This window comes from Portunus trituberculatus, chromosome 28, assembly GCF_017591435.1.
Source record: "Portunus trituberculatus isolate SZX2019 chromosome 28, ASM1759143v1, whole genome shotgun sequence".
In the NCBI taxonomy this organism is placed as follows: domain Eukaryota; kingdom Metazoa; phylum Arthropoda; class Malacostraca; order Decapoda; family Portunidae; genus Portunus; species Portunus trituberculatus.
In genome coordinates, this window is record NC_059282.1 from 5,827,511 (window position 1) to 5,846,797 (window position 19,287).

The 19,287-nt window shown below is 38.3% G+C and overlaps 1 protein-coding gene across 1 annotated transcript; it reads right to left on the minus strand.

The window, feature by feature from the left end:
* Window positions 1–330: 330 nt before the first annotated feature.
* On the minus strand, window positions 331–18,133 carry LOC123510367 (ras-related protein Rab-35-like). The gene is made up of 6 exons (XM_045265470.1): window positions 17,793–18,133; window positions 13,250–13,424; window positions 10,273–10,397; window positions 9,574–9,698; window positions 9,294–9,436; window positions 331–8,410 (listed from the first exon to the last, which is right to left on the minus strand). Exons 1-5 carry the CDS (start codon window positions 17,842–17,844, stop codon window positions 9,308–9,310), a joined length of 606 nt encoding a protein of 201 aa, XP_045121405.1. The 5' UTR covers window positions 17,845–18,133; the 3' UTR covers window positions 331–8,410; window positions 9,294–9,307.
* Between the last annotated feature and the right edge of the window lie 1,154 nt (window positions 18,134–19,287).

Here is a 19,287-nt window from a genome sequence, read left to right on the forward strand (position 1 = left end):
TTGTGAAGTTATGATGTCAGTAAAGAGCGTGAAAAAGAGGAAAAACAGTAAATGTATGTGTATGAATTAAATCACTAGGTAAATAAGAAATAGAAAAAAATAACGTTGGCAAATTTTATATTTCAGCAAAAGATAGCATAAAGGACTTTTCCTTAAATATTTTCTTTTAATTTAATGCCATGCTGTGGAGAAAGAGAGAGAGAGAGAGAGAGAGAGAGAGAGAGAGAGAGAGAGAGAGAGAGAGAGAGACCATAATACAAAAGCTATCATTACCATACATCTTTAGAACACACACACACACACCAATGAGGATGAAATAACAGTCCAGCATTACATACGACTATTTACACCATGTACAAACCTTGTGACTTACTGCAATACAATGGGACATATCAACCTATGGTCATTACATAATATCAGATTTAGTTACCCCTTCCAACCCCCCTTACTTCTTACACAGCCCTCTCCTGCCTAACCTTGCAGTATTCTGGGGGTGACAAAAAGACAAATAAATGCCCAGATATACAAGTTAGGGTGTTGGGGAGGGAATTAACTATGGAACGACCAGTTAGCCAACCATTAGACAAAAAAAGGCTGAAGAGATGGAATGCCCTTACATATCTACTATAAATCTTTGTATTATATTTGAGGGTAATATTCAAATAGGCCCTTTGAAAGATCTGTTACTTTTTTGGGGGGTTTATGGGAACAGACAGATTGCTGGACAGAATCATCATTACGACTAAAAACTGAAGGTAATGATAACATAATTGCAGTAAAGACTCCCGGTGCAGTTGTGGTGAGAGGCAGAGCAACAGACCACACTTGATCCTACTGTGTTTGCATCGTTCCCTCATTCAATGTCCACCAATGTGCTCAGTGTAGATCTCTGTGAGTGTAAAAGCTTTGGCCAGATCTGCTCTTCAATGGAACATGTTCTTTTATTATCTGGCAACATCATAGTAAGATTTCATGGCTCTATTGAATCTCTAAGTTCTTTTGAATTCCTTATAAAGCAAGGAAAAGTCAGAAATGGGAGGTTTTGTCGTGCCATGGTGTAGCATGGTAAAAAAGAAAAAGAAAACAAAAAATAAAATAAAATACATAAATAAATAAAAAATGAAGAGTGGCGTGTTACAAATAAGAAGTTAACAGTTATAGGGATCAAATGAAATGAGATGAGGATAAAGGAAGATCTGCACAACACAGTAGAAGCAATTATGGTCCATTACTCAATTCATGCCCACATCTCCACACAAAGGTCATTATAATGCATCCTGGTGAAATACAGTCTGAATAATCCTTTACACTACTTGGTATAGTATTTATATTTATATATATATATTTATATGTATATGTATGTTATGTTTGTATGTATAGATATATTACTTAACAGTCAAATTCAATGGCAATGATGAGGAATACACTAATGGAGGGGTGACTGGAATTACAGCTTGAATGGAGCTGAAACACAGACCATAAACACGGAATGGAAAAGGTCGCTGGATTCTGAAATATATATGTATATACTATATATGTATATTTCTATACAAAAAATATGCTCACATTATATTCACACTGATTCAGTAAACATCAATATATTTTGTTTTAAATCAACAATTACATATAGAATATTTCAGAGCATGGGATTTCTTTTTCTCTCTACTAGATTCTAATAAAAAGATGATTTATTTATTTGTTGAATGATAAAAGAATTGATCACCTGGGCCTATCTTTTTACAAATATGGTGTGTGTGTGTGTGTGTGTGTGTGTGTGTGTGTGTGTGTGTGTGTGTGTGTGTGTGTGTGTGTGTGTGTGTGTGTGCATGGAGGGGGGAATCATTGTTTATTAACATGGAAGTCCATCTTTTACATTTTACCATAAAAATCATACCATTATAAACCTTTCTCTCGCGTATGTTTTAGTGGAATAATATACTGTGCAAAAAATTTTCAAAACTATGTGGTAGGCTTAAGTTATTGAGTAAAAAATATAATGAAATTAAATCACACTGGAATGGAGCTTCAATAAACAGGAATAGGTTTTCTTGGTGCATTAAAAATAATAAAAAATACAAAAGAAGTACAGTATTTAAGGTTACAAGATTTACACAAGGATACATTGCAATCATAACCTGCACACCCATGACCCTTCCTGATCTGTGAGATGGGCTGCTGGGCTCAATCTCAAAGACAAGGAGTGACAGATATAAACACACAGACATGAACACAATACAAAGCAGGCATGAAAGAAAAGTGGCCAAGGTATAGTGACTGCAATGTGTGTGTGTGTGTGTGTGTGTGTGTGTGTGTGTGTGTGTGTGTGTGTGTGTGTGTGTGTGTGTGTTTCTTTTGCAAACTGCTGAATAAGATTTGACCAACTTAAAATAGTTGTTCAGCATTTGATAAGTTCTGTAAAGCGTTGGACATGACAAAAACCCATTGGAAAGGAAATTAAACACGATAAATACACCACAGGGGAAACAAAAGTAGCAAATGAAATAAATAACTAAATATGTTCTAACTTTGTGTGAACAGTTTCCTTCAATCAAAATTCCAAATGTCACTAATAATTACCTAAGATGTAGAATTTTGTTTAACTTAACACTATGTATGATCGACCCAACAGTATACTAAGAAATCTAAAATTTCATCAAACAATACAAAATGTCTCCAGCTGATTACACTGTTCTGTCACTCCTTGTGTATAAAAAGACAATGATTAAATTAACATATAAAAGTGCATGCAGTCTATGTAAGCTTTAACAAAGGGAAAAATAACAGTAGGCCCAGAAAAAGGTAAAAAGGTTATGCTATGCCCTTTAGAAGAATAAATATGGGTGGAAAATGTTGTCAGGAGCACAAGTATTTGCAACAACACATACATGGGGAAGACTTGCACACCTGACTGTTGGATCTTGTGCATCTTTGATTACTGGGACCAGATTACAGTCAGGTGCACTGCTTGTTTGGCTTCCATGATGTGCTTTAATTAGGAACTTCCAATCCACTGCTTATAGGAAAGTGATCACAGTTAATCTTGACTTCTATAAATTTTGTGCTTATTCATGAGGGACAACCTTTGCAATTTCTGAAGTCTAAAGGGGATGATAACCATTTACTATTATGCTCCTTAAGACACTAGCATAAGGGCAGTGTAATGAACTGAAGGTAGGAGATAGAGATACAATGACTGGCCTTAAAATCACACAAGCACTGAGGGTAAGGGAGTCAGCAGAAGTCAAGGTATCAAATGCAAGACAAGATTTCTGGTGCTACTCCGTCCCAGAGACCAAAACAATCGTAGCTTCTTCATAGCATATTTATGAGACTGAAATGCACGTGCTAACTGACATAGTAGTATCAGGCAATAATGACAATAATGATAATAACTTAAGACCTTCATATGTTGATATAAATGTATTTCATATATTCGGTTGAGCTGGTCTGTGTCATGGTAGTATAATGCAAGCAAGTCAATGTTCAATACGTGTAATAACATAGAGTAATATGTACTTTATAAACCAGAGATGAATGGTGTACATACATGCATGAAAATAATAAGCACTACAATTACAAATACACAAAACAGCAATGGAGCTAAATGGGGGAAAACTGGGTTCAATGTGAAGTTATTTGGTACAGTGCAGGGAATGACTGTGACTGTAAGGAACAGAATTACAAACCCATAACAACCTCAAGCAATAAACCATTTGTGCTGGGAACCTCAAAATAACAGTAATGGAATAAGAGTTACTAGTGCTATTATTTCTTTGTTAGGGAACTAATGAATGAGGTGGTGTTGATTTAAAATTATGAGCAAACATTTGTTGTTCTGAAATCAGTTAAGCAACACTTATGCATCCCTTCACTTCCTACCAAGCCCATGTGTGTACAGATCCCTTCTAGCATTCAACTTCAATCATCACTGTCATATCTCATTAATGGGTGAAGCAATGAGCTCAATCTTTCTGATAGTGAGGATGAGAATACAGTCAAGAAAACTGGATGAATTAGGATCATGAAGACATACAAGATGAATGATCTGTAAGTGCAGGAGGACCTGGGAAACTAGCACAAGCCACCATGAAATGCCAAGCAGCAGCTGCTCTCCTTTCAATATAATGAAGATAATTTTTATGAGGTCAATTAGATGAAAAGTCCCCTGCACCCTAGACACACACTCACGGAGGGGCAACACACTCTCCAAACCGGACGGAGACCATCACACAGTCCTCCATAGAACACAAAAACCAACTTTACTGATGACTTTACATACATGAATGGTGAAAAGTTAACTCTTCCTTCTACTTCAATGTTCAAAGCTGAAGCAAAAGTAATGTAACATGGAGGCAGTTACATATACCTTTTGCCTGTGAGGAAGAGATGAAAAATTATTTAATGATCCAATCTGACAAAGCTTTAACCCTCCAAACCTCTACATTCTGACAATTGGAAGCTGCCTCAACCCACAAGCAGGTGTTCCCTACAGGTAAACTTGAGCCCTTGATGTCAATTGGCAGTGTATGAGGAGCATCTTCAGCAGCACCATGAGACTTCCCAGGTTAAGGCAGAAGTGTTCCAATTAATCATCATTAGCTTTCTTTGCATCAAAGGACTCTTGCTAGTGGCAAACACTATAAGAGCTTTAAGGACAAGGAGCCTCTAGCCTTGATCACCTAGTCTGTCAAAAACTAAACAATTACCATAAATGCCTGTTCAAGGTCCATCAATGTAATTCCTATTTGCTATCAACTACAAAAGCCAAGAGAACCCACACAGTCAGTGTTGACAGTCCTATGAAAGATAGAGTAACAGTCTTGCGATCAAGGTTCTCCATCATGTCTTTAAGGATCAAAGACTTATAAAATTAATTTTTAATTTACTTTACATCTCGAATATTCAACACTCAGCACTCCTGATATGTTGCCATTGAACGGATTTGAATCATTATGTCTGAAGACCATCAAAAATCTTTATTTATGAATGAAATATGTAAAAAAAACAGACTGACCAAGTGAAACTGAGTTGATAACATAACAGGCGAGTACCTGAAGGAAGTACATAGAGGGAATGTGTCACATAATGACAGTAATACTTGGAAAGGTGGAGTATCCATGCAGCCTGTTTTGCTATGTATGCCATTTTCCCTTATATCAATTATACCCTCCTCAACACTTGCCATACTTTTTGCTAAAGCAGAAAGCATTCTTAGTGACGCTGACAGATTTGCCTTTCAGAGTGAAGATTCAACTATACTGAGTCTAAAGGTGCCATAAAAGAACAAACTTGAGAAATAATAGTCACTAATATTTGTTTCAAGGATAATACATAAGAAAATCTTGGACAATCAACAATGAACTGGTCAGACTCTTGGCATGCACCCAGCCTTCCATGTCACACAGGTTGGAACATGTTACTACTTGCCTTCCCTCTGAAGACTAACTATCAATGAGTTTCACATGACAGGTAATAATTATGTGATTGTGCTGCAACTTCAATACATTCTTCCCAGTACTGGCACTGACGGTCTTGTGTGTCTAACCATCAACTGTCAAAGTTTAATCATTTGCATAACACACTAATTGATAGTTGTTTGTTAAGCTATCACTAAGCTCCCTCTATAGCATTTCAACTAGTACTCTTGCTACAACTTACTAAAGAAAATAATAAAAAATATGGCTGGCTGGTCATTCAGCATAAAGTGCTAACATTTAGTGTACATCTGAATTGAGTATTTGAGCCGACAACTGTGGAGAGGCGATCTGCTCATTACTTTACAACCTCTCTCTCTCTACTTACCAAACAGTAAAACACACACACACACACACACACACACACACACACACACACACAAAAAAAAAAAAAAAAAAAAAAAAAAAAATAATAATAATAAAGCCGAGATCTAAAACGTCTTTTCTTCTTACATCCAAATACGTTAGTGTATCTAAGTATCACGGGATTAATGATGAGAATGACAACTACAACAAGTCAGGTATGTGGTACGATGGGTTGTGTTATAACCAGTTACCGGTTCAGCTAATGACTACTTCTACTGTACATACAACACCTCCATGTATTGTGTGCAGGGATGATGCGTAACAGACCGACTCTTTAAATGTTCAGTGGGGGATAACACTTTGAAATATGGCTACAAGGATCAACAGTCTGTCAAGATCAACAATACACATGCCAGGATGAGGGGGGAGAGGTGATGATTCTAAATACAGATGTGTCCTATTCATTGTTAAAAGGGAATTCTGAATGTATATGAGAGATGGTGAAACTGTGTGTGCATATCATCAAACACAAGTGATGACTGACCTCCCTTCAAATACACATGATAAATACATTCCCTTGCTTGCTTATCTTCAGCCTCTCTTGATTTTTCCAGGTTGTGAGTGAGAAAAGGCTTTGATGGCTGATACACAAAGTATGAAGTACTGCAAAAGCAGCTGGAAAATGGAAAATATATGTATTCTTTCTAAAGATAAGATAAGTAAAATACTAAAAAGGTTCCAAGTCCCCTTTCTCTCTAACAATGAAAATCATAAAATTTCCATTAGTAAATTTGTAGGGCAAATGGTAATAGAGAACTTACTGAATATACTTGATATGTTTCTATGGAAGGTAAGGTGCACAGACCAATGCTGAATGGATCTGCAAGAGGGCAAGATGTAGGAATGACTAAATGTCATTCCTTGTTGCATGGAACAATACATTTATAGTTTGATATCAAAACAAATCATGTATGTAAAGAAGACTGAGTAAGTTCAACAGGAGAGAGAAATTTTTGTGTTGATGAGGATGAAAAGCCAAGACAGAGGTAACAGAACACAAACATACACAGCCTCGAACATACATTTCACTTGGAACCTAGACAAATTCAACCTCTACAAACATGAGCTGAAACTACTAATGATAGCAAAGCAACAAAGACATGATTGGCCAAGACCCTGAAGCACAAACCTAGTTGTTCCCGACATTTCTGAACTACAACAGGCAATAAAAATGGTCCCATGGGGGGTCCTTCATGCTACACCAGAAAAGACATGCACAAGAGTGCCATTTACCAACTTGTGAAATACATGCATGAGAACCTGTCTAATTAATGCACAGTTTGTTGCAGGTGCTTCTGTGCAACGTGAGGACGATGGAAGCCTCAATTTAGGTATTGATCCATCTGTCTATCATTCTGCTTGGCTAATAAGGCAGCATACGGAAGTCTTCTGATGTACGTATACACAACACCCAGTCAAGATTTTAAGGGAAAGAGTCCAGCTGAATGATTTCTTAGGCAAATACAACTATAATTTTGTGCAATAAAGGAATAAAGCAATAAGAGGAACAGTAAAATAATAGTTTAAGATTATCTATCCCTCGCAAACACACTGATTGTTTTTAGCTTGCTGCCTTCCACACACACACTCTCTCTCTCTATCAAAATAGGACATCTTATGGTCTCTGGCGCAGCCAACACATTATCACCATTCCTTATGTATGATACAACATATTTCCTTACACATACATTATGAAAATAGCTTATACCAGTTGTAGATCAATGCATGATTCACATATCTTTCTGGGCAACTTTCTGGAAATGTGGCAGTCATGTGTTTCCCTCCAGTGACAAGCAAGGACCAGTGAGGAAAGCAGGATTATGCTCCCACCTTCCCTAACAGACCAGCATGCACACAAATTTGGGAAAGCATGAAGTTTGTACAGTATCAATAAATCATCAGTTATGGTGTAGAATCAAGGCAAGAATGGAAATACATTTGAGATGCTGAATACTTCAATCCAGCATATCATTCCAAATTTATGTGCTTCTCTCCCTCTCTCCCTTTTACTCTTTCTCTCAAACAAAATAAATCATAACACCATACATACTAATTATTCTATACGTCAATGACAAGTAATACAATCTCTAAGACAGCTCCATTCTAGACAAACCAATGAATGCAGCACAAAATAAATCAATTCCACAAACCCAATACTGCTGAATACCAAACCTAATGCTCACAGATTTAGGGGAAGTAGCAAAGTCCCACTACAGGACCGACACAGATACTTTCCTTTTGACTCGATTCAAGAAAGACGCAAATTTTGAAATGGGCCATCGATATAAAAAGCTGAACCTTAACTTACATAATCACATGCATTCTGACATGCTCGCACTGACTCACACGGGCAGAAGGACAAGCCTCCACTGACGCGTAACTCTTATAAGACTAAATTGAAAGTCTGTCTTCTTATGTGCATTCGGATCCCTCAGCAAATGACAGGTGCTCATGCCACAGAGGCTTTATGGGTGGGTGGGGAACCAATTCCTCCCGCTGGCATTGGCGGTGTGTGCTGTGCTGTACTGTGCCTCATGCAACACCGCTTGGTTCTTTCAGCAACTCTCTACCTGCAGGAAAAGTGTGACTCAGTTTTCTTCTTAGGAGAGACATAGGGGGGAACTGGAAGGGGACTTGATCTATAGGTTATGTCCAGATATCATGAAAAGGTATTGGTATCACACAGTACAGGAGAGAGAGAGAGAGAGAGAGAGAGAGAGAGAGAGAGAGAGAGAGAGAGAGAGAGAGAGAGAGAGAGAGAGAGAGAGAGAGAGAGAGAGAGAGAGAGAGAATATGGGGGACAGTTGCACAATACAAGCAAGCAATGGGAATGAAAAATGAGCCACACTTGAACCATCACACCTCCACACCTCTACCAACACAGTCCACCTACTACAGTGTGAGTTATGTTGATTAGCAGAGTAACACCAAACTTGCCTTTCTATCTCCTTTTTCTTTCTACCACTAAGGGTGCATAGATACCCCAATGAATAAACTACAGGTGCTATCTATGTTAATGCTTTTAGTCCCATATATGCACTTCATTGATTTTAATATAACAAAAAGTGGATTTATAGTACAAAAATATATCTACAAATTCCCCAGGTCTTACTGTCAACAACCAGCTGTACATTTCTTCATGATACATGCTGTTAAGTGTCTACAGAAATTTGAATAGATCATGATGTCTAAAGTCCTGCTATAAGTATATGCTTTGATGGTATTTCTTCACTGATCTATTATGAAGTATTCTATGATTTGGTGGTCAGTAAATTCGAACTATCTGTCTACTAAAAATATATAGGAAGAAAAAAACAAACATATATCTAGAAGTGCTGCAAATATGTAAACTTCTCCTCTACCCTAACAAGGAATGAAGAAGTGTAATCTCAAATTCTGGCAGCAGGAAGCAGGGCCCAGCAGCACCAGACTCCTACCACTTAAAGGTCTCACCTGGTGTGTGTTTGCTAGCAGCATTTGGGTTTTCTTTTGTGTGTTTTATTGTTGTGTAGGCGGAGTGGGTCATTTGTTTCCATCTGGCGGTCCTTCTGCTCCTTCTTTGTTTGGAGAACCATCTTGGTCATCACTGTGAACATCTGCAAGGCACAGTGGTAAGATGAGTCATGTTACTGACAAACAGAGGATGTAACACACATGCAGATGCCCAAACAAACAAAACATACAAGACAGTGGAGATGCCAGGACAGAATGAGAACCAAATACTGGCACATACCTCCTCCACATTAATATTGTCTTTTGCACTGGTTTCAAAGAAGCTGATGGTCATCTGGTCTGCAAAGCGTTTGGCATCTTCATACAGGACAACTTTGCGGTCTGGACAGTCATTCTTATTCCCCACTGAAAGAATAGTAATAATGGTCACTCTCAACTCATTACCTCATCTAAAGGGATCACACTAATGCTGTTTCTAAATGTATGTGAAAAAAAAAAAAAAAAAAAAAAAAAACAGCAAATCAACACTGGCTTCTATTCATAACTCTTTCCATGAATAAAATTACCCTGTGGTTGGTTGTCTTTACACTGAATACAAGTTAAAGAAACAATGCATTTGCTTGACTGGGTATGGTAACACATACAAAAGTGTTATTCAAGAAACTACCCTTTCTTTAAACACTTCAGTATTCATATTACTATTTTCATCATTCACTTCTAGCCTTCCTAGTTCTGAAGTCTGTACTGTATTTCCAAAGTTCACAGTGCCTCATCTTGACTCATTTCAACAGGATGTACTGATAGTTATTAGGATCTTCAACAGTGTTCTAATGAGTCTAGTGATAGTTTAACAAGAACTACAACCATGAGAGTCAGGATAACCATCTCTGAGGCATCCAAAAAGTCCCTAAAGAGCTTGAAGTACTTTAGAATATGGATCTAAAAGCAACATTCCAAGCCAACGAACAGAGCAACCCACCGAGTATCCTGTTGACGACTTCACAGTTCTGCTCGATCTCATGCAGCCAGCGTTTGACATTGGCAAAACTCTCTCCATTGGTGACATCGTACACCACTATTACCCCATGTGTGCCTCGGTAGTACCTGTAGCAAAGCAAAGCATAGTTTAACACTCAATACTGTACTTGGCTATATTAAGTGGAGGCTGGTGAGGAATACACAAGAATGGATATACATGGAAGAATTAATTTTTTTAATACAAGAGGGGAAATCTGGCTAAGGGCAATAAAAAATTCATAAACAAAAAGGCCCACTTAAATGCCAGTCCCCATGCAGGTTCGAGAGAGTTAGCCAAAAGAATGGGATAAACGTCTTGAAACCTCCCTCTTAAAAGTGTTCAGGTCATAGGAAGATGTAAATACAGAAGAATGTGAGGCAAAAAGGGTAAAGGAAGGGATATTTAAGGTATCTTATGATGTGAGAGCGAGAGAAATACAAATATAAAATAACAATATACGACACATATTTCAGTTTACACAATGATGTTACACTACGACAGAAAATGACACTAGAGTCACTGGTACCTTCCTGTGAGAGAATGAAGGAAAGGAAATGAAAAGGACACATAATGAAAGAAGTATTATGGTTATTACTCTAAACAGGACTTCATATTTCCTCTCACCCAGATTATGTCCCTCTTGCTACACTTTGCCTCTGTCTCCCTTTCCTTCCTGACCTGAATCTTTTTAATGAAACTACTAAAAAAATACTAAAAGACTGGCTCTCTCTTGTGCATGAAAATTTTCCTTTTTTTTTGGCAAATGACTAACATACCCTTCAGCAATACTTTTCATTCTCTAATCTGCTTTTACTTTTCCCTCACTAATCTCCTTTTACATATACAATATACCAGGTGATTCATAGATGTGGCAATGATGAGTGGAGGAAAATATTAGAAAGATAAGCAACAGACTACAAAGTATGGGAGACTCTAACTTTCTAACACAAGGCAGAGTAAAGATATACTATGAAATGATGGTAATAAATATAATGAAAATGAAGGTGACTCACAATAAGAAAGATATTCACCAGTTTAAAGAATGGAGGCTCTAGACCTGTCATAGGTAAGTGATAAGAATAAGTAAAAGATGAGTAGAAAAATGTCAACAGTTCAAAGCAGAAGAGTCAAGTACGATGGATAGATAGAGGCGACAATTGTGGGGGCATTCAGTGTTGCAGCCTTTGTGAGCATGCTTGGTTGAAAAAAAAAGAGAAAGATAACAAAATACAATGTACTGTATATGGAAAGCAGCACGATTACAAAGTTAACAGGATGAGGAGATGATATTTCATTTATAAAGACAACAAAAACATGTGTGTGTGTGTGTTTCACTGTTTGATCTGGTGCAGTCTCTGACGAGACAGCCAGACGTTATCCTACGGAACGAGCTCAGAGCTCATTATTTCCGATCCTTGGATAGGCCTGAGACCAGGCACACACCACACACCGGGACAACAAGGTCACAACTCCTCGATTTACATCCCGTACCTACTCACTGCTAGGTGAACAGGGGCTACACGTGAAAGGAGACACACCCAAATATCTCCACCCGGCCAGGGAATCAAACCCCGTTCCTCTGGCTTGTGAAGCCAGCGCTCTAACCACTGAGCTACCGGGTGTGTGTGTGTGTGTGTGTGTGTGTGTGTGTGTGTGTGTGTGTGTGTGTGTGTGTGTGTGTGTGTGTGTGTGTGTGCAGGCATGTCGCAGCAGGGATATGTAGCAAGAAACAAGATAAGAACATGTAAGATGGGAAAACCAGGAGATATGTCTGGAGAAACAAAAGATCACAAAAATTGAGAGAAAAACAAAATAAAATAAAAGAAGATATAAATAATGAGTGCCTGTGAAAAGGTCAATGGTGGAGAGCCTTCCCTGCTTGCCAAATTTCATGAGGGTTACAAATCAACACCAAAAATGAAAAAAGTACCAGGAAAAGAAGGAAAAATGGAATGAAAGGAGAGTCAGGTAGCATGTAAGTGACTCGGAGGTTGATGACAAAGACCATTCATCTTGGCACCTTAAAATGAGTGACGTTAAGGGGGTAAGTGACGTACTGGAGACAAGTGTGGAGGGAGAGGATGTGAGTAAAGATATTGCACCACCATTCCCATCTCTGCCCTCCTTCCTATGCTTCCTGAGGTTGCCACTGATAACATTTCATGACTTTTATGCCACATTTATGATTATGGTTAACTTTGAGACATTAGGCATTGGTGGCATTTCTTTCTTTATCACAAAGAAAATGAGAGAGAGAGAGAGAGAGAGAGAGAGAGAGAGAGAGAGAGAGAGAGAGAGAGAGAGAGAGAGAGAGAGAGAGAGAGAGAGAGAGAGAGAGAGAGAGAGAGAGAGAGAGAGAGAGAGAGCAGGACAGATGATGTAACAGTAGCAAGGGTTTGCCTAAAGATATGGCAGGAAGGATAGGAAACTTGTGACACGCATGACTCACTGAGAAAGGCAAAGGTGAAATGGTGAAAGACAAAGACAGGATTGGTAAACAGCAAGACAAAAGGAATCAATTATGTAGAAGACATTTGAAGAGAAATAAATATGAAACAAACAGCATCAAGGAAAGGAACATGGGAAAGTATAAGAAGGAAGAGGTAACAGAAACAATACAAGCTATGGAGAGTGGAGGAGGAGGAGAAACGTACGTACAAAAAGAAACAATTAAAAGACATTTGAAGAGAGATAAACCTGAAACAAATGACAAGGAGAGAGAGAAGTAGAAAAACATAAGAATGGAGAGACAACACAAACAAGCTATGAAAAGGGGAGAAGGTAAAGGGAGAAACACACAGAAAAAGAAATAAGAACACATTTGAAGTAGATAAGTATGAAACAAATGGCAGGGAGAGAGAAGTAGGAAAACATAAGAATGGAGAGGCAACATAAACAAGCTATGGAAAGTGGAAGAGGTGGATGAGGAGGAACGTACGTGGATGTGATAGTTCGGAAGCGTTCCTGGCCAGCTGTGTCCCAAATCTGTAACTTGACGCGCTCTCCATCCACCTCTAACGTTCGGATCTTGAAGTCAACGCCGATGGTGGTGATGTAGTTCCCTGTGAAGGTGTTCTCTGCAAATCTCAGCAGGAGAGAGCTTTTTCCCACACCTGTTTGGGGAGACGAGTGAGTGAGACAGGTGTGAATGACGGCAAAATGGACAGCATAAAGAACAGAATGGATGTAAATTAGTACCATACAGTGTTTGTTTTTTCTTAACGTGTTAGTGTTTGCATTGATGAATAATTGAAATGTTTGCAGTCCATTTATCAGTCTGAACCAATCTAATACCTGTTCCTATCAACTTCAACAGTTAGTTATGAAGGGGTTCTATAGGACAGCACCTGAACATCCTGCAAAACAATAACTAGGAAACATACTGGGAAGATTATGACTACAGCAAGCCCAGATAACAAGGATTTAAGTCTTGGTTATATTAGAAATTATCATAACTGCAAGGCTGATCTAGCAATGGTCCTTCATCACAGGTACATAACATCACTCACAGATAATAGGAAGCAATTCACTGTGTATAATTTGTATATATAATCAAATCAATACGGTAAAGTGAGACATGATACAGATAGATAGATAGATGGATAGACAGTTTATTCACTACAAAATACATGTTAACAAAAATGCCTTAATTACCAATGAAAATGCAATGTAGTATAAATTACATACATTACCTAATTGTAGTCCATAACTTACTAATACTCTGAAATAAACCCTTAATATCGTCATGAAACTGGTCATAGAAACGTAAAATACCACATGTAATCTTGCAAATCACCTCGTTATCTATATTTCCACTTAGTATATCTTCCAAAGAGTTGACTGAGTGATGATCTTTAGTTTGCTGAGTCACAGGACAAGCAGAACAAGTACACAATACTAAATTAATAGCTTGTGCTCTATAATTTCTAGTCACTGCTAATAAGGAGTCATGGAATCTTGACAGCACAATACATATTAGGTAATCATTAATAATACATGCCAGTGATAAGGAAATTGAACTTCATTGTTTCCATGTCCCTTTCTGATAGCTGGAGATAGGACTTCCATAATAATGAAGTTCATGCTGATAAAATGACCAATACACTTTATATTCAACATAATCTTGCTCAAATGAATGACATGGAAGACTGTCTGGGCATTTATTTTTAAACAAGAGAGGAAATCTGGCCAAGGGCAACAAAAATAACTAAACAAAAAGGCCCACTTAGATGCCAGTCCCTAAGTAGGTCCAAGAGAGTTAGCCAAAAGAGTGGGATGTTTTGAAACTTCCGTCTTAAATTTCAGGATCAGAATAACTGGAACTTACTCATAAGTTACCCATACATGTCCTGACAGGTGTTTCGTGTCTGTCAAGTGAAAGCCAGTAACAAGATAATGCCACAAGAAGTACAGTGTGTGTGTGTGTGTGTAAAAGATAAATAAATGCTCTCTTAAATCTCAGCAGTTTAGTAAATGGGTCAACAAGCTACCCTAGCATCTGTTTTGTCTATAATGCAAAAAAATTTGTGCTAGTAAGTCATTCAATCATGGTGAAAAAATAAGGATATAAATATATGATGCAGTTTTTGATGGTGACCACAACCCAAACAACAAGTAGAGTCTTGCAGCGCACAGACTGACTAACGATGATGTGTCTGTGTCAAATCAAGAGGAAAAAGACTTGGATGATGTTAGTAACCAATAGTAAGGAGAATCTTGCATTCCTACCAGTTCCTTCATCACTGCCTTCTACTAAACTTTTCTCACACTACATGAGGAAAAGGCTTAGATTATGTTAGCAACCAAGAGAAGGATAAGAAGTTTTGCAGCCTTACTAGTTCCTTCTGCTAACTCTCCTCACACAACAAGCATCCCTTATATAACTCATTTCAGAGCCACGGATCCTTGACCTTTTGATTCTGATCTCACTTCTGTGTCTCACTTGCACAGCACAAGCATGTCTGTGTTGGTGTTATTATGTCATCACAGTGCATTCTTCTGTGCCATGTTTACTGTTGTTATGCTTCGTTTCTTCAAGCTTGCGCATTTCCCTTTCTCTCCGTCTGTCCATTCATTCTCTTCTTTCTCAATATTGTATTTTGATTATACGTATTTGAGATTTTTTTATGTATTTCTTTGCCTTGCTTCCATTTATTTTAATGTTTTTATGTCATTCTTTTTGAATGCCTTTTTATGTAGTTTCTTCCTATTTCTCTGTAATTCATCAAACCTCCTTGTCACCTTTCATCATTCAAGTCTGCCTCCATTTCATACTACCTGACCTAACTCAAAACTTTACCATTTCTCTCATTCTAATGATGACACCATGACAACTCTGCATCATGTCACTACCCAGAAACAGACAGTATCTCTCAGGTAAGTGTAATCCAGTAGCTATCATAAGGTCCTGTAATCACTTCTGATAAGCCAAACCACCATGCAACACACTAATAACATGAAACAAAAGTAACCTTGAGAGCCAATAATGAATGAAGTGGACATATGGTTATTCAGTTCCTAATTTTATGTGTTAAGATTGGATGATTGTATTCTATTGTTTCTTTCAATACTCTGCTGGTAAAGTTAAACCATTATTTCATCCATCTTACTCTTTCCATAGAGAAGTATAAATAAACAACAATGTCAATTATAAACAAGCTCTTAGTAACAAAAAACTCCACAATTTGCAGTTAATTTGAGGGGAAAACCAGACACACAACATTCCAAACTCCCTAGAGATATACACAACATTCCAAACTCTACTGGCTCTCAAAATATCTGGTTTATTTGATACTCTAGTGCCTAAAATTCCTTCTCTTCAGTGATACACAAACGTGGAAAAACCGTGGAGCATTACCAGCAAGATGACTCACTCCACTCCCCCTGACATACATTACGCTTCACTGCTCTTTGCTTTGTCACAAGTCTGCACACCTCGGGACATTCTGTGCAGGCATTCTAACCCTCTTTTGTATATAGCACAAGCTGGGTTTTGGTGTTTAAATGGATTTCCTTATACATTTCGCTGCCCTGTCTTGACTATCTTCGTTCTAGTGATTATTTGTTTTTTTTACCCTGGGACATTCTGTGGAAGTATTCTAACCCTCTCTTGTATATAGTACAGGCTGGGTCTTAGTTTTTATACAGATTTTCTTAAACATTTTACTGTCCTGTCTTGACTATCTTCATTCTAGTGCTTAATTATTTTTTCAAGGGTGATTTTGTGAATCTATTGGAAGTTTTGTTAAGGATTATGTGCTGTAAAAGTCCACTCTACTGTCCTATATTGATGTATATTTGCATTTTTAAGCAGGTTTCTGACTTCGCATGACTTGACTTCATTAAAGAGGGAGGTTTCAAGGTATTTATCCCTTTATTTGTCACTTCTCTCGGACATGGAAGGGGACCAGCAACTTAGGCCTTTTTTTTTTTTTCTTTTTTTCGTTTTAACCCTTGTCCAACTTTCCCCTCTCACATAACACACACACACACACACACACACACACACACACACACACACACACACACACACACACCCACACACACATACACACATGCTTAACAGGTCTCATCGTGTGGTACTAGAGGCATCAAGGCAGGACCAATAAAAATGTCATCTACCTATCAACCTGTTACTTTCCAAATAGCCAAGTTGCCAAAATACTCACAAATCAGTTTAAAGACCCTCATTTAATTACCACCAAAACAAGATCCTGTAGGAGACACAAAGCACTGAAAGAATCTCAAAACAGGGCATGTGGAGATGCTATCAGATTCTTTATCCTGTTAACACTTCTCTCACTGTTATCTAAATATGAATTAATGGGACCAGCACTAATGAATGAAACCTTTATAGGCATTTGCAAGAATACAATCAGATTAAAAGATTCGGTTTTGCAATATCTATCCAGTTTAAAGATTGGAAGTGGCTAAAGAATAAACAAAAATATCCCAGAGATTAGTAATTAAGGAAAGGAGTACCAAATAGCAGTCAAAGGGTTAAATCTTACCTGGCTATTAATAAAGGTGAGAAAGGCTAATGAGACCAAGTATTAAAGGGTGCAGTGTGACATGTACCAACACCACCCTCACCATAACACTCCTTCACTCTCCCTGACCTTGTTCTCCCTCCCTCTCTCCTTTCCTCAGCCCTAATCAAGGTGAAACGTAAGGTGGAAAAGCTAAGACCTAAAATACGAGTAGTTCGGAAAGGGTGAAGTGTCCCTAATAACTCCCTTGTCACCCTAACACCCTCCCTCACCCTAATCTCCACTCTCCCTCTCTCCTCTCCCCACCTACGTCCTAATTCAGGTGGTATGGAAGGTGGAAAGGGATAGTAGGGATAACAGGCCCTGAAATATGAGTGTAAGTAAGGGTGTGATGGGTCCCTCATAGCTCCCTTTCCACCCTAATGCCTCCCTCACCCTGACACCTCACTCTCACTCACACCTCTCCCTCTCCCAGCCTGTCCCCTGGCTTACCTGAGTCTCCTATGATGAGCAACTTGAACAGGTGGTCGTACTCTCTCGACATGATGGAAAAAGACACATAAACGCCTCCGAGATGGGAATATTTTTTCTTTCTCTCACTCGGTGAATCACAAAACTCAAAGGTGCTGGACACTGCTCTCCTTTCGGTATTATTGAGGGTTTCCGCGTCACTTTGAGGGACTCAGGGCACTCCAGGGATATTCAGGAGTGTGTGGGAGTAATTCAGGGGTGAGCACCGCCCTCCCGGGGCAGCTGCTTTAATAAATGACGGAAAATTTGAACAATTCCTCCCTTCACCCTGGCAACTTGGCTGTCCCTGAGTCCGCATCCCTCTGCCGCCTGCGACTTTGGCTTCATTCTTACGTAAAACACGGTGCTTTTCACTCTTTCTGGCTATAAAGTTATATCTTTATATAAAAATGATTGCAAAAATTTTACTTTTCATTTTTACACAATGATAAGTGAAAATTCATAATATCACAAGTGAAATACGAACTAGACTTGAGGTCGAACGTCCGAACGCCGTTCCAATGATAAGCGATGGAAATATTTCAGGTTGTTGTATTTATGAATATGAGAGGCATAAGTATAATTTCTCTAATTGAAAAATATTCACTGAAAGACTCAAGGTGTAGGAAGTGCTTATTTGTTGAGTTATTCGAGTCAATTATCGTGCCAACTACCCGTCCTAATTATGTCATTAAGGGGTGAGGGCACGGAGGAGGGCGCCTGATTTAACTGCCACTCTCAGCTAGTTGGGATGGAGAGGCTTAGAGGGAATGTAGTGGCCTTAGCTGCCTCAATCTTCCTTAACTAACCATGCATAGCTACTGAAGCCATGAATGTGACGTGTTGGTGATGTGGTATTCATCAATTTATTCATTTCTCTAATACGATGCATCCTGTCAGCACCATCCCCCACTTTGCCCATTCTCTCTCTCTCTCTCTCTCTCTCTCTCTCTCTCTCTCTCTCTCTCTGGTGTGTGTTGATAACATGAGACAGGCGGATGAAACAGATAAAATTGACATAAAGTTATTTACAAATAGCAACTGCAACATATTTTTTTTCCTTTTTTATTACTAATCTCATTTAATATTCCTTTACATACTTGTCTATGTGATATATGATTGGTCTGGTACCCGTTCACTGCAGTATGCTTGCGTGATAATACTGTTGCATTACGTAATTAATCTCTGTAAAGGGGAGACTGCACCATAACTGTACTTCGCATTAGTGACCAGGATGAGGAAACGTGTATATGTGGAGGCTGATTAACACACAGATTTTGTACTTCCTTGCTTTCATCGTTATTCTACGTATGAAAGACAGATAAATTGACTTTATGTAATACTGTATACACTTTCAACATATCTACATACTTTTCTATTCAACTAACTCATTCCCTATCTATCTATCTATCTATTTATGTGAAGTGCAATACATAGGCTATACTGTAACACACACACACACACACACACACACACA